This window comes from Melospiza melodia, chromosome 3 (genome assembly GCF_035770615.1).
Source record: "Melospiza melodia melodia isolate bMelMel2 chromosome 3, bMelMel2.pri, whole genome shotgun sequence".
Taxonomy (NCBI): Eukaryota; Metazoa; Chordata; class Aves; order Passeriformes; family Passerellidae; genus Melospiza; species Melospiza melodia.
The window spans coordinates 116,958,827-116,972,073 of NC_086196.1; the positions used below are offsets into that span (position 1 = coordinate 116,958,827).

General features: G+C 45.3%; 2 protein-coding genes across 6 annotated transcripts in view; one reads left to right on the forward strand and one right to left on the reverse strand.

Annotated features, from left to right (window-relative positions):
* Window positions 1-8,402, forward strand: part of SLX4IP (SLX4 interacting protein) — an 83,427-nt gene extending 75,025 nt beyond the window's left edge. For 4 of the 5 annotated variants that reach the window (XR_010027233.1, XR_010027236.1, XR_010027232.1 and 1 more), the window contains one exon: window positions 8,268-8,402. The gene's annotated coding sequence lies outside the window, so the exon portion shown is untranslated. Of the gene's footprint in view, window positions 1-16; window positions 415-8,267 lie in introns of those variants that run through there. The other variant, XR_010027235.1, reaches the window with a different exon arrangement.
* JAG1 (jagged canonical Notch ligand 1) overlaps window positions 769-13,247 on the reverse strand; it is a 34,757-nt gene continuing 22,278 nt past the window's right edge. Inside the window, exons 6-26 of the mRNA XM_063152846.1 lie at window positions 13,111-13,241; window positions 12,706-12,825; window positions 12,207-12,320; window positions 11,541-11,654; window positions 10,668-10,781; window positions 10,224-10,270; window positions 9,554-9,727; window positions 8,912-9,062; window positions 8,224-8,388; window positions 7,605-7,718; window positions 6,871-6,984; window positions 6,652-6,765; window positions 6,411-6,527; window positions 5,874-5,901; window positions 5,688-5,773; window positions 4,771-4,884; window positions 4,437-4,546; window positions 4,121-4,357; window positions 3,656-3,787; window positions 3,071-3,221; window positions 769-2,752 (exon numbers count right to left, since the gene is read on the reverse strand). Of these exons, the coding sequence (XP_063008916.1) occupies window positions 2,295-2,752; window positions 3,071-3,221; window positions 3,656-3,787; window positions 4,121-4,357; window positions 4,437-4,546; window positions 4,771-4,884; window positions 5,688-5,773; window positions 5,874-5,901; window positions 6,411-6,527; window positions 6,652-6,765; window positions 6,871-6,984; window positions 7,605-7,718; window positions 8,224-8,388; window positions 8,912-9,062; window positions 9,554-9,727; window positions 10,224-10,270; window positions 10,668-10,781; window positions 11,541-11,654; window positions 12,207-12,320; window positions 12,706-12,825; window positions 13,111-13,241 (2,905 nt within the window). The 3' untranslated portion in view covers window positions 769-2,294. The remainder of the gene's footprint in view (window positions 2,753-3,070; window positions 3,222-3,655; window positions 3,788-4,120; window positions 4,358-4,436; window positions 4,547-4,770; window positions 4,885-5,687; window positions 5,774-5,873; window positions 5,902-6,410; window positions 6,528-6,651; window positions 6,766-6,870; window positions 6,985-7,604; window positions 7,719-8,223; window positions 8,389-8,911; window positions 9,063-9,553; window positions 9,728-10,223; window positions 10,271-10,667; window positions 10,782-11,540; window positions 11,655-12,206; window positions 12,321-12,705; window positions 12,826-13,110; window positions 13,242-13,247) is intronic.

Genomic DNA, 13,247 nt, shown 5'->3' on the forward strand with positions numbered 1-13,247 from the left:
TTTTTTTTTTTGACAGCTGTAAAAAAAGTACAGAAGAAAGTATTTCTCACTCTCAGGTTTTTTTAGCGTTCAGTGTATTCATATCGCAGCAATCTGTATATAAAATACCTGTTTATTATTACAAACAAATACAGATGCAAAGGCCTAGCCTTGCAGCAGGTTGGTTCAACTGTTTTTCAATGAACTTGTTACACAGTTAATTGTTCCTTCAGCTTTGCAGTAGCCCCTTAGCAGAACAGTTTTGCAGCTTCATCAGAACATGGTAAAACCAGAGCAGACCCTGAGCCAGCCAGCCCCTGCCCATAGGTGGGAGGGGCGGCATTAGTTCAGCATTCAAAGCCATCATGTTGAATACTTTCAGAGTTTATTTTATGCTTTACAAAGCACTTTTTGCCCATTAGAAATCAGCATCATCTATGGATCCCTTCCCATCCAGGTCAGCACTTTGGATCTTGCCTAGCTACTTAGATTTGGTTCCTATCTGGGGGCAGCTCATTGGCCCGTGCAGGGTAAACTCGTTGCACAGGTGCAGCCACAGCACCCTCAGAGCACCGAGGGACATTGGCCAAGAGGCAGTGAGAACAAGGGACATGCTGCTTTCAGACCTCCTCGGTGCCACGGGAGCCAGAGGGGAACGTGTCATCAGCTAACAAAAACTGACTCCACCAAAGGCAGGGGCAGGGCCTGGAAACCTCCAGCAGCACCTGCCCCTGCTTTTGCACAACTGACTGGCCGGGAGCGCCTCCAAGCTCAATAATCTCCACGCTCTTTTATGTTTTCATACAAAAAATTTAATAAATATTACTTTTCAAGATTTATTGCCAGGAACAACACATCAAAGATGCATTTTCATATAACACTAATATCACAATACAAGGTATCTTCATGATCTCAATGGTTAACCACTGAGATGACTATGTTTATAAGCCTTTTGATCTTAAACATCGTAATAGCACTTTGATTTCCTCACTTGTTAAGGCGGGCAGTGTAATCTATGGCAAACCTACACAGTGATCTTACTGGACATTCTACTGTTCAAGTATTCAACAACTAGCTTATTAGAATACTCCCTAAATGCAGTAGATTACAAAAAAAGTCAAATCTACAAGTGGTTCAGTATTACATATTCATGGTGAGAAAAAAATAATTAGAATTTACAAAATAAGATTGCTGTGTTTCCAACTTCACACGCTAATTTGATATTTTTAATTACATGCAACCACTCACATTTCATCTACGTAAAGTAATAGCTCAGTTTTGTTCCCTTAAACTGCTTCTTAGCAGATTATCTGCCTGTCACTCAGTTTTCAAGTCTAAAGCAGCAAAAAAAATTTTCTAGTCTAATTCTCTAAACTGCCTCAGTCAGTACTTACAAATAGTCTTAAAGTGATACTATGGAAGGTGTTTCAAACGTTTGACATTGTACAAAATCCAGCATCAAGGCATGAAAGCCCATCCTATTAAAAATAAACTATTTTAGAACACCTTAGTTTTGGCATATAGGCAACATGTAACAAGAAAATAAATTCAAAATAGAGAAGCCACGAGCTTACAATGCTATCAAAAACCTTCAACTCTAAACACATACATATAAATAAAAAGGAATGATATTTTAAGGCTCTTGATTATTAAGTTAATAAATCAAATATACACAGTGATTAATAAAAAAAGAATTATTTACATATCTATACAAACTTCTATTTTTGACACATTTTCCTCTTTAAATTCTTCATTTACCAGCAACTGCTGACAAGTTCCCCCCACCCACCCCCAACAAAAATACAATAAAAAAATAAATAATAAACTTATTTTTGATAGTTGCTGTGGTTCTGAGCTGCAAAGGCACTTTCAAATACAGAACTAGTTGTACGTCACCATAAAACCAATATACAAAAAACTCAAATTCAATAAATATAAATAAAATGTATTATTCTAAAGAAACTGTATAAATCGGAACATCTGGCAGAAAAAAAAAATGAACACTACGGAAGAGTAATAAGGCTATGTAATACCTTATGGAACGTTTCTGTGATGGATCAGCCGCAGCTGAACTTACAGGAGGGCACTTTTGACTAGTTTTGCATAGATGTGAAATGCAGCACTTGGTATTCCAGCCAACCACAGCAACTATCATTGCCAGTGTAAGCCAGCTTGTCCAAACTTAAATTAACACAGGGATTCTAAGTAAATAATAGCCTTAGACTCAAATATTACACAACAGTTTAAGAACTACAAGCTCTTGAGTGCCTTTCTATGATACTCAAAGGCCCTGCATGGCAGCACCCCACCGTCTACTATACGATGTACTCCATCCGATTTAGGCTTTGTGCACTTTCCAAGTCTCTGTTGTCCTGTTTATTTGTCCAGTTTGGGTGTTTTGTAGGGGTGCTGTTGGGGGGCTTTTCATCTCTGTCTACCAAAGTGTAGGCTGGCTGCTTGGCAAATCGGGCCTTCTGCTGGTGCTTGTCCATGTCATCCTCCTCCACCTCAGAGTTGTGTGTCCTTATTTTGGCGATTTTAGAGTTTTTGTTTTCGTAGTCTTTAATGGGGACAGTATTTGCTCCGTGTTTCTCAATGGGGTTTTTGATCTGGTTCAGCTGCTCCCTGACGTTGTTGGTGGTGTTGTCATCAGAGGCCGTGTGGGTGTGGCTGCTCTGCTTCCGGCGCTTTCGGATGCACCAGTAAAACACGGTGACCAGGCAACAGATCCAGGCTACTGTCAGTACCGAACTCAGCAAGGGCACCAGGAAATCTGCAAGAGACAGGAGACAGTTAGTCCTGCTGCAGACCACGCGGGACACTTGGGGATGTCTCACAGAAAACAAATCTCAGTTCTTATGCCTTTTTATTTCCCGCATTTCTCCATGAGGAGCATGGAAGGGCAGCAGCCCTTTTGCCAGGTTTAGCAAACTTCTGGCAAGTTTCTTTAGGGTTTTTAGCAATGAATAGACCTTGTGTGCAAAGCCTCCCCATTGTCCCTGATGATCAGGGAGTTGCTAGGAGTGTCCAAAGGGAGGACAGGCTCTGCCCTTGGCAGGCCCTGCAGGAGCTGGGCCAAGGAGCAGCTCACCTGTTCTGCTCTTGGCCGGCCGCCGCTGCACCCTGACCTCGGCGACGGCAGCGATCAGCGTGTTGTTCCCGTCGCGCTTACTGACCAGGTCGATGATCTTATCTGTGATGTCTTTGATGGGGTTCTCATCCTCTCCAATGTCCTCTGCAGACTGCAGGAGAAGGCACACAGTTAACACCACATCAGATGCACAGGGGAACCTGCTATTTATAAACCTTCACAGGCAGTGAAGGCTCTTGCTACTCTTCATCTATAACAAACAGAATCAAAGCAAAATGGCCTGCTGTGGGCAGAAACTAACGACTCTGAATTCTTGTCCTCATCCTTAAGAAGACCAAAAACCCCCTGAAAGCAAGAGTATAACAGAGAAATATTTTACTCCCCCTACTACAGTTGCTCCCAGACGGCAGCTTTCAGGTACACACATGTACCCAGAATTCCTTTCTTGTTCTTAAAGGGCATCAGGATGGAAACTAAACTACAAGAAGTGCTAACAAAGCCAGGAATTAATATAAATCCACATCTTGCACACATATCTGAGCAATTAACTACTAAGACATTTAAAAATCTTCCAGTAATACTTACAATAGCAACATGGATTTCATTATTTGCCAAGTGGGAAGGCTCACAGGTAATATAGATGGAATATTCAACAGAAACATTCTTCAGAATATTCAGATTCCTCAATTCACTGCAAACATGCTCTGTGGTAAGGCCCTGGAGGATACAAAAAAGATGTTGGCTTTTTTTAAATACATATGCACACGAACAGACAGATCTAAGATTTGTTTGAGTTTTTTTTTTTTTTGCCCTGAAGTAAGAGTTCTCAGGGGAAAAGGAGGTGGAATTCCCTCCAACCTAGCTTTTTTTTCTTCTCTAGTCACAAAAGCATTTAGGCTGCAAGGCTATATTAATCCTTCTCTGCTTTTTGTTTTCTTTGCTAATGAGGCAGAGTCAGCTTTTGCAGCAGTACTCCCTATGGAAAACATCTCTCCATGCTCTGGGAATGAGTCTGTGTGTGCCACAGCCCAGCGAGCTGCTGTTACTCACCGGGGCCATCATTTCTTTGTTGAAGGTGAAGGTGATGTTGGCACAGTTGTCCTGGTAGTAGGAGTCGGAGTTGCACTTGGTCCTGACAGGCTGCTGGTTGGAGGGCCAGCACTCCCCCACAGCGGCACACGGGCGGGTGAAGCAGTGATCGTCCCGCACAGGGACACAGGCGTGGCCGGCGGGGCACTCGCCGGGGCCCTTGCCGTGCAGCACACAGGGCCGAGGGCCACACCAAACCTAGGCAGGATGAATACTGTGAGAATCCACTGCCTAGGGCACAGAGGGTGCTGTACGCCAAACCACAGCACAGCTGTACCTTAGAACAGGTGACTTTTCCATTCAGACACTGACAGGTATTGCAGTCGTCATCCCACTTAGTCCCATCTGGCATGACTCGAGCACTAGTAATGCAAGGCCTTCCTGTAACTGAGGAGAGAGCGAACAGAATTATAAGCTAAAACCAGGAAACAAACACCTTTTCAAAGTTCATCTAAACTTCCCACTGAGTTTCTTCTTCAATAAGGATACATGCTTTAAAAAACAACAGATAGTGTGCCCCAAAACCAACCCCATACAACCACAAACCCACCAATGTGCAAGTATACAGCTTTTGCTACAAGTGCTAGGCTCAGCTCTGGCATCTGGAATACCTTCTTGGCATGCTGCACCACTGCGACCCGGGGGGCAAATGCAACGGTACCCGTTAATTTCATCCACACACGTGGCTCCAAAGGCACAGGGTGAGGACTGGCATTCGTTGATGTCTGTGATGGGAAGGAGAGGAAACAGAACAGTTACTCCACAGTATCCTTTTGTTTGTCAGGAAAAAAGCAAACATGGGATAGAATTGCCTACTGGGGCTTTATGTTCATTTTCTAGTGTCTACTGGGACACGGATTCCTGCTTGCAGCACCAGTATAACGTCAGAAAAGTCCTTTGACGTTTCTGCTGTGTGGCACTAACAAAGATCAAAACCTGACCCCTGTGGCTACTCGAGCTTTCCAGGGCAAGGACATATTCCTTCCTACACAGACACACTTCCTCTCCTCTCCTCTGATGTGTTCCAATTTTGTCCCCCACTAGATTCTTCAACTGATGGCAATGTTAAACCCTTCCCAGCTCTATTGCTGCTGTGAGACTTCTATTCCATGGCTGTTATTAAAAAAAGTGTCCTCCTACCTGTAATTATTATTAAATTACAGGGAAGCGCATACATCACCTCAGGGCTTGGAGGTGGATTATTAATTGACAAGGTTTTTGGCTGGCACACTTTCATCTCAAGCAGAAGTCTGGGCCACACAAACACAAGGGAAGGCTGTCCCAAAGGGCATTTTGCCCACTCGGCTGAACCAAGAGGTTTCAGCTGCAGCTGAAAGACTTTAAATTTCATTCATTTTCAGTGTGATTCCTGCCTTCTCCAAATCTGCTACAGATCCAGGTACGGATAGGGACGACACAAGACATCTATCACTCATCTGATCTACTACTTAACTCAATTAAGATGATTGTCTTGCAACAAGATTCAAGTGAGACAAGAAGTGAGGCAGAGAGCCATGGGAACACTCACTGATCCTGCAGTCAGGCCCGGCGAAGCCTGGAGCACACTCACAGCGGTACCAGTTCTCTCCATCCACGCAAGTGCCACTGTTGTAACTGTGGACAATTATCACAGACATTAAAAACTGCCACAGATAAAAGGAACCCAGAATTCTAAAGCAACAAAAAGAGCATAGGATAAACATAACAAACTTACCAAGGATGAGGACTGCAGTCATTTGTGTCTGCAAAGCAAAGACAGACAGCATTAAACATGTAGACTTTGGCTAATACGGCTCTACTGGCAGTAAAGAATGATCAAACTTCCCCTAATGCCCAAGTTATACTTAGCTCAACTTTTACGAAAATATGCTGAAATTCTCTACTAAATTGATTCCAGGCTTGTACCACAAAATTTGTTAACTACATTGTGGAACACATGTATGCAGGAAGAGATCCTTGTAAAGAATCTAACGGGGGGGAAAAAAGTGGAAGCAGACAGAGCTGCTCGTAGAAAAAGAATGCAGGAGAAAACAAGACAACATCTGTCTCCACTTAGCTCATTTGCAACTTTCTCATGCCCAGGTCAGGGCTGTATCACATAAAGTCATTAAAAACAAAGATTCAGGTGATGCTAAAGCCTACATCAAACAAGCTTTCCCTTCTGGATTCAATCTTGACTCCAGGGGCGACAGGATGAGCTCATGTTCTCATCATGCAACACTCTGGAAGAGTTCAAGCAGAGCTGACTTACTCTGGGTGCACGTGGGTCCTTCCCAGCCCTCCTTGCAGACACAAGTGAAGGAGTCCCCGCTGACCACACAGGTACCACCGTTGTGACAGGGGTTTGGCAGGCAGCTGCTGTTCCTCGCTGTAACACAAACAACATTTGCCGCTCAGTTGTTAGAAAGCCCTCAAGTCTGAGCCAAGAGGAACAGCTGAGGTCAGAGCTGCAGTGCTGCATCTGCTTCCTGGCGATTGTGCAGGCTATTTACCTATGTTACAAGTGGCTCCTTCCCATCCTGCAGGACACATGCACTTGAAAGTGTCCCCCTCGTCGTAGCACGTCCCCCCATTGTTGCACGTCGCCTCATCGCACTGGCTGTCACCTGTGGAAAACCCAAACTGTCCTTAATGCTGGTGCTCCCTTAGGGCAATGAGTTCATGCAGCCTATCAGAGCACGTCTGGTATGTTTTGGAAATGCTGAACTTACGGGAGTGGCAAGTTTTTCCTTTCCACCCGTTTTTACATTCACAGAAGAAGTCGTTGACCAAGTCTCGGCAAGTTCCTCCATTGTGGCAAGGGTTTTTACTGCAGTCATTAATATCTGGATATGTTAAGGAGAGAAAACAGGCTCAGTAGTGTTTACAGAACTGACAAACACAATGCTTGAAAGGAGCATAACCCACCCCTAATTTTGGCCTGCGTTTCAATTGTGGATTAAATGCCTAAGTCAGTATTTTAAAGTTTTAAGCACTGTCACATAGATGAAGAGTGTTTCACCCCAGTCCTCCAGTTTGTTTTCATTTTGTTTGTAATCTTGTTTCAGTGAAAAGGTCTATTACATAAACTACCCTGTTAGTCAGGCAAACGGAGCAGAGCACTCAACTCCTCTCCTGTTCCTGAGATTGACAAAATGCACGTATGATACGCAGACAGGCCATAAAGTGGCATCTACTAATGCAAAGGGTTTCTTCCTGGAAGTTATCCAAAGGACAGAGCAGGAAACTCAATAGTGAGAGAGCCAGGCCCTAATCCCAGTCCAGCTTTGTAACTTGGGCTTAGTTCCAATACAAAAGATTGGGACTTGGTGGGAGGACCTAGTCCTCTGTGGCCTTTGAAGCAGAGTTTATTGACATAGGTCACTGTCATCTTGACAGTACCAGCCATTCCTTCCCAATGTTTTCCCAAGAGATCCTTCTGTGTGCTGGAGCATGGATAACTTACTCGTTTCACAATATGTTCCTTCCCATCCATCGCTACAAATACATTTGTAGGAGTTGATGCCATCAATGCAAGTGCCACCATTTTTACAGGGGTTGCTTTCACAGTCATTGATATCTGCAACAATTGGGAAGAAAGAAGAGGATTAAAAAAAGAGGGGAAAAAAAAGTCAAACTAGAAGTACAGTAACTAGGAGTCATTATCTTACTGCAGACTGTTTGGTACTACTTCCATTTCTAATAATACTCTTTGGAAAGGAAGGGTTATAAGCAAGATGACAAATGAGTAAAAAACTGCACAAGGTGATGAACCTGTCACTATTAAAAACAAAAAATTCAGGAGTCCTTAAGATCCACGTTAAACCCCACTACTAACTCCCTCAGACCTTGTATACATAAGGTTTTCAACAACATACAATTCAAGGCCAGAGGGGTCAGGACTCTGAACCTTCCCCAAGGCCTAGCAAATTCCACTCTGCCTCGCCCAAGAGGGATATGAAAACTTACAGCAGTTCCAAGGTTTACTGAGTTACAATGAAGAAAAGGGGTCTGGGAGGGAAGGATGGAATCTTTGCCCAGTAAGAGTGGGGGACAGTAAAACAGTTTCTCTTTTTTGCTCTTACTCTCATGACAGTAGGTGCCAGTGAATCCTTTGTTGCATTCACAGGTGAATTTTCCACCCGCCTGGCTCTTGCACTTCCCGTGAGGACCACAAACGTTGGAAGAGATGTAGCGAACCCCTTCGGGTGTGCTGTTGGAAGCCACTGCCACAGTGCAGCTGTCAATTACTGCAGGAAAGCAGAGACCAACATGAGAATTACCCATGCAACCCAATTCCTCAAGAGCAACATTTTCACTTCCAGCCATGGACATTTAGAAGACACTTGTGCCATTGAGTCATTTAGGTTGGAGAAGACCTTTAAGATCATCGAGTGAAACCATAAACATACGACTACAAATATGTTTGCTGCTTTAAAATAACATTGGACTCTGCCAACTGTGCATAAAATAATCACAGCATCTTATCTGATGATTGCTGGAACACATCCACGGCCTGGAATAAATGCATCAGGCTATTTGCTGCCTGTGCTTTCTGTCCACATGGACATAATGCTGTCTTTAATAGCTGATACTTACAAATATCACTTATCTTTTCACACGGGGAGAGGCCTAAGGCAGAGGGCAAAATTCAGCCTCCTTGTAGCAGAGCTACTCCAGTGACTCCCCTGCTGGAGCTGAATTAGGGCCCCAGTGAGGACAGGGCAGGAACCATTGGCAGCCACAGCCCTTCACCCCCAAAGCAACACGAACCTTCACACGGAGTGGTGCGGCAGTGATCCTTCAGGTGGGAGCAGTTCTTCCCTTCGTAATCCTCGGGGCAGTTACAGAAATAGTCCATGGCAAGATTGAAGCACTGGGCGCCGTTCTGGCATGGATTTGGCTCGCAATAATCTATGTCCAGCTGTAAGCAGTGCACAGAGAGGGAAGGGAAATGGGAAGGGGGGGGAAAGGGAGCAAGGGAAAGCTGAGTGAAAGAGCTTTATCATGGCTTTCCCTCACCACGACAGGCTGACATTGTGGAATCTGACCTTTTTATCTGCGGCCTCAAAGAATCATTCATAGCACACAGAGTTTAGTCCTGCTCGCCACTATTGCGGCAGACAACTCTCGATATTAAACTGCCAAAGTTAATAGTGAGAGCTCCACAAAGCCTGACGTGCAAACTCTGCCGTCTGCTTAACAAAGAGAATCCTCCACAGTCTGTCAGGGGTTTGTTGGTTTCTTCCCCCGCCCCAATATATATTAATCAAGCAGTTTCTTGGCAGACTGACAGCGATATCAAGTACAACTTTATACTATGCTTCACTGGATGCAAGGCATTCTGTGCTCAGATCCGGAGCGTTGGAACAAACGGCACTGGCTGAGGGCCTGCCTTTCACCCGGCCTTCTTACCTGACAGAGGTTTCCTGAGAAACCAGCGGGACACAGACATTGGAATCCATTGATTTCATCTTGGCAGTGACCCCCATTCATGCAAGGGTTACTTGCACATTCATTGATGTCTTTCTCACAGTGATCTCCTGCATAGCCAGGTGAACAGATACACCGATAACCATTAACCAAGTCCTGGGAAAGAACATAAAAAAGTTTCAGAGTTAATGTTGTTCCTCCTTTGATATATTCTTATTAAGAAAAATAATTTTTTAAAAGTTAAAAAAAAAATCATCTCAATGTCCAAAATATTTAGAGGGGAAAAAACCAAACACACACACACAGATCACCCAGTCCCAGTTTACATTCTGAATTTCCAGGCAGAATACATTAATCGACAGGTTGAAGGGAAGCGCCTGCATTTCCAGTAGGTAGTGTGCACAACCACTAGCTCGTTCACTGGTGACATTGGCAGTGAAAATGAGTCATTTATTGAAGTTATACTTTTTTTCCCTTACTGTTCTACAGACATATCTCAACATGCTGTAGCATGACACAGGCCCTCCCCCAAGGGGACATGACCATTTGCACCAGCTATTTTCTATTTTCCAAATTTTTTGTGCTTAGGTTCAAATGTTTTAGTTACCGTTGCAAGCCTTGGGGAAACCAAGGTAAAACAAGAACAGCTTACCCGACAGGATCCTCCATTCTGACATTGTCCACGACAGTCGTTAATATCTGCAATAAAATTAGCACGGTTAGAAGGCAAAAATATATTTACACTAGATAGAGAGTTCAGGTCTCTCTAAAACTGCAGCTAGATAAACTTTTTGTCAAGTTTCCTGCATGCCTTCCTTGAGATAAGGTTATTATAATGGGTGGGAAACCTTTCGTGATTCTTCTAGGAGAGGCAGTAAAACTTCACATCATTGTTTTAGTCCCTTTATCAGAATATAGCTATGGTACAGGCTAATGACTTTGATAAAATTGTGTATTTTCATTCGGCACCAACTACTCCCTTTCTAAAAACATCAACTGCTGGGGCTCTGCCCAGTGTTTAAACTGAGCTCAGAACTCAGGGGCACATATGCCCAAAGAGCTGGCTGTCGACAAACCCAAGGGTATGGACACTTACTTATATCACAGTTGTGGCCAGACCAGCCAGTAATGCAGTCACAGTAGTAGCTGCCAATCAGGTTCCTGCAGGAGTTGGCATTGACACAGGGCTTGCCCTCACATTCATTGGCATCTGGAAAACCAAGGGGAACGTTCAGGGGGGAAGGGAGAAGCCCACACCCCAGCAATAACCAGCAGTTCCTCCAGAGCTAAGAGGAACTTGCAGCATACAGCCGGGATTAGCGTGACTTGAAGGAACAAAAGTCAATCATCATCAGCCTCTGAAGGCTCTTTCAGTTTCTCTGCAATTAGAACATACACGCTACGCTAATTATTTCACAATTACCCAGCCACTCATTAAGAGCAACTTGCCCCCACACACGCATCTCAGCTGAGCATTCTGAAGGAGGAATGCTGCAGCCTGGTCACTGGGATGAGTGTGTTGTGTAAAGAATGCAGCCAGCTCACTCTCCGTGAGATCATCCCCATTTTGGAACCCAGCTGGGAGCTCCTGGGTCTGGAGGAGTTGACATGGTTGAGGAGATACAGCAACTTTCTCACAGGGCTAAGGGAGAGAAGCACATGTGGGGGCGGGACTGGGAGGCACAACATGCAGCCTCCCCACTTCAGGGCAGTTCTGGTTTGAAGGATGTCTCTGTTAACTATTTCCTTCAAGTGCCAGCATGCAGAAGCAAGGTGATGGAAGCCACACTGCTCTTGGACGCTGACCTAGACCTCAGTCCTGCAAACAGACACTGAATGTCTTCAATGTGCCGAAATACATCCACAGGCTTCAGAAACATGACCACGAGTAATGCAGGACTATGATCCCTTTTGTATTTATCTTTTCCAGCTCTGGAACAACACTGGATGAAGAGAAAGCAGTTCTTACCTAGCTGGCATGTTTTGCCAGTCCACTGAGGTGGGCAGATACACTTAAATCCATCAACTAGATCTTGGCAAGTTCCTCCATGACCACAGGGATTTGGAGAACAATCATCAATATCTGTAATGCAGAATCAGGAGAGGCTTAGCTCCACTACCAGACTGACAATGGCAATAACTGACAAGTCTGACAAATGGTTGCTGCTACTCAGGTTTTCCCTGAGGAACAGAAGAACAACGGGACTTCTACTTGGAATTTACAGGTTATCTTTGATTTCAGCAAAAGCCTCACTTAAAGAGAGGAGTAATGTGAAAAGGGGATTTAATGCACTGGGGGAAAAGTTTACCCCTGTGGCCTTTTTGCAAATGGAAGTCCTATTTGGATCCAGCAAGACCCTCAGAGCAGCATTTTTAACAACCTGCTAGAATGCTACAAAAATCCAGCATTCCACTTCTTTCAGGAGGCTTTGGGCTATTCCTTCCCCAGTAAGCTGACAAAACCCCTGGTACAAGCAAGGGGGAAGGGAGTGCACAGGGGTGTAAATGGCTACTGAAAGCAATGCCCAGGCTGGGAAAGGTTAAGTAGTCTGCCCTGTAAGGTGATGAGGGATTAGAAGGACTGATCAAAACCAGCAAACTGGCACATTTTGAATAAACACTGCAAAGGACTCACTGTCAGTGCAGGTCGGTCCAGCCCAGCCAGGAGCACACACACATTCAAATCCCGTGGATGTCTCGAGGCAGCTTCCCCCGTTGTGACAAGGGTCGGAGAGGCAGGCGTGCTCCGCTGCACAGGGACACAAGGACATCAGGCAGAGGCCACAGCAGTGCCACCACAAGCCACCCCTGCTCCTGCAAGAGCCAGGAGTTTCCAGGCTGGCAGAAAGTCTCGCTCCAGCTAAGCTCACCAGCACACCGACTGGCACCTGCTGGGGCCACGGCCACACAGTGACCTCCCCAGTGAGCAGAAGGCTGATGTCCAGAGACACCACACAGTCATGAAGGAGCATGAGAACAGTAAAGGCTGCATCTTTGTACCCAGCCCTGGCTGAGTATGCTACAAACTGAGTTTTCCTCCATCTCATACAGCGCATCCAAAACCAGGCACCAAAAGCTGGCAAGAATTAACTGTCAGGTGGCGCTTAATCTCAGCAGCTGCAGCCAACACTTACCAATTTCACAGTTCTGTCCTGAGTAGCCCTCAGGGCAGGAACATTGGTATTTGTCAGGGCCAGTGTTGCTGCAGGTACCACCATTCAAGCAGGGCGGGTGGGTTCCACAGTAGTTCAGATCTGCGGGAGGGGAGGATGTTAAAGCCAGGCCAGAAGGTTACAGGAACACCCCACGTGCTTTGTTCTGCTCTCCCAGAGCCTTTACAGAATGCATGCCCACAGAGGAGCGGGACAGGACGGGGACAAGCTAAGGACAGATGCTAACCGTGCTGAACAGCAGTGGGCCGAGGGCAGGAGCTGAGGGCCAGCACGCTGCCAGCACGTTTCAGCAGCTCACTGAGCCCCATGTGCACAGTCTGCCAGCGCTGACACCTCGTGTGACATGGCCCTCTGGCATTAGCATACCTTTGTCACAGAGCTGACCACCCCAGTTGGTTTCACAGAGGCACTGCCATGGTTCAATGCAAGTGCCATGGACACATCCCGGGTGTGGAATGCACTTATCACAGTACTGGCCTTGCCATCCATACTGACACCTTCAG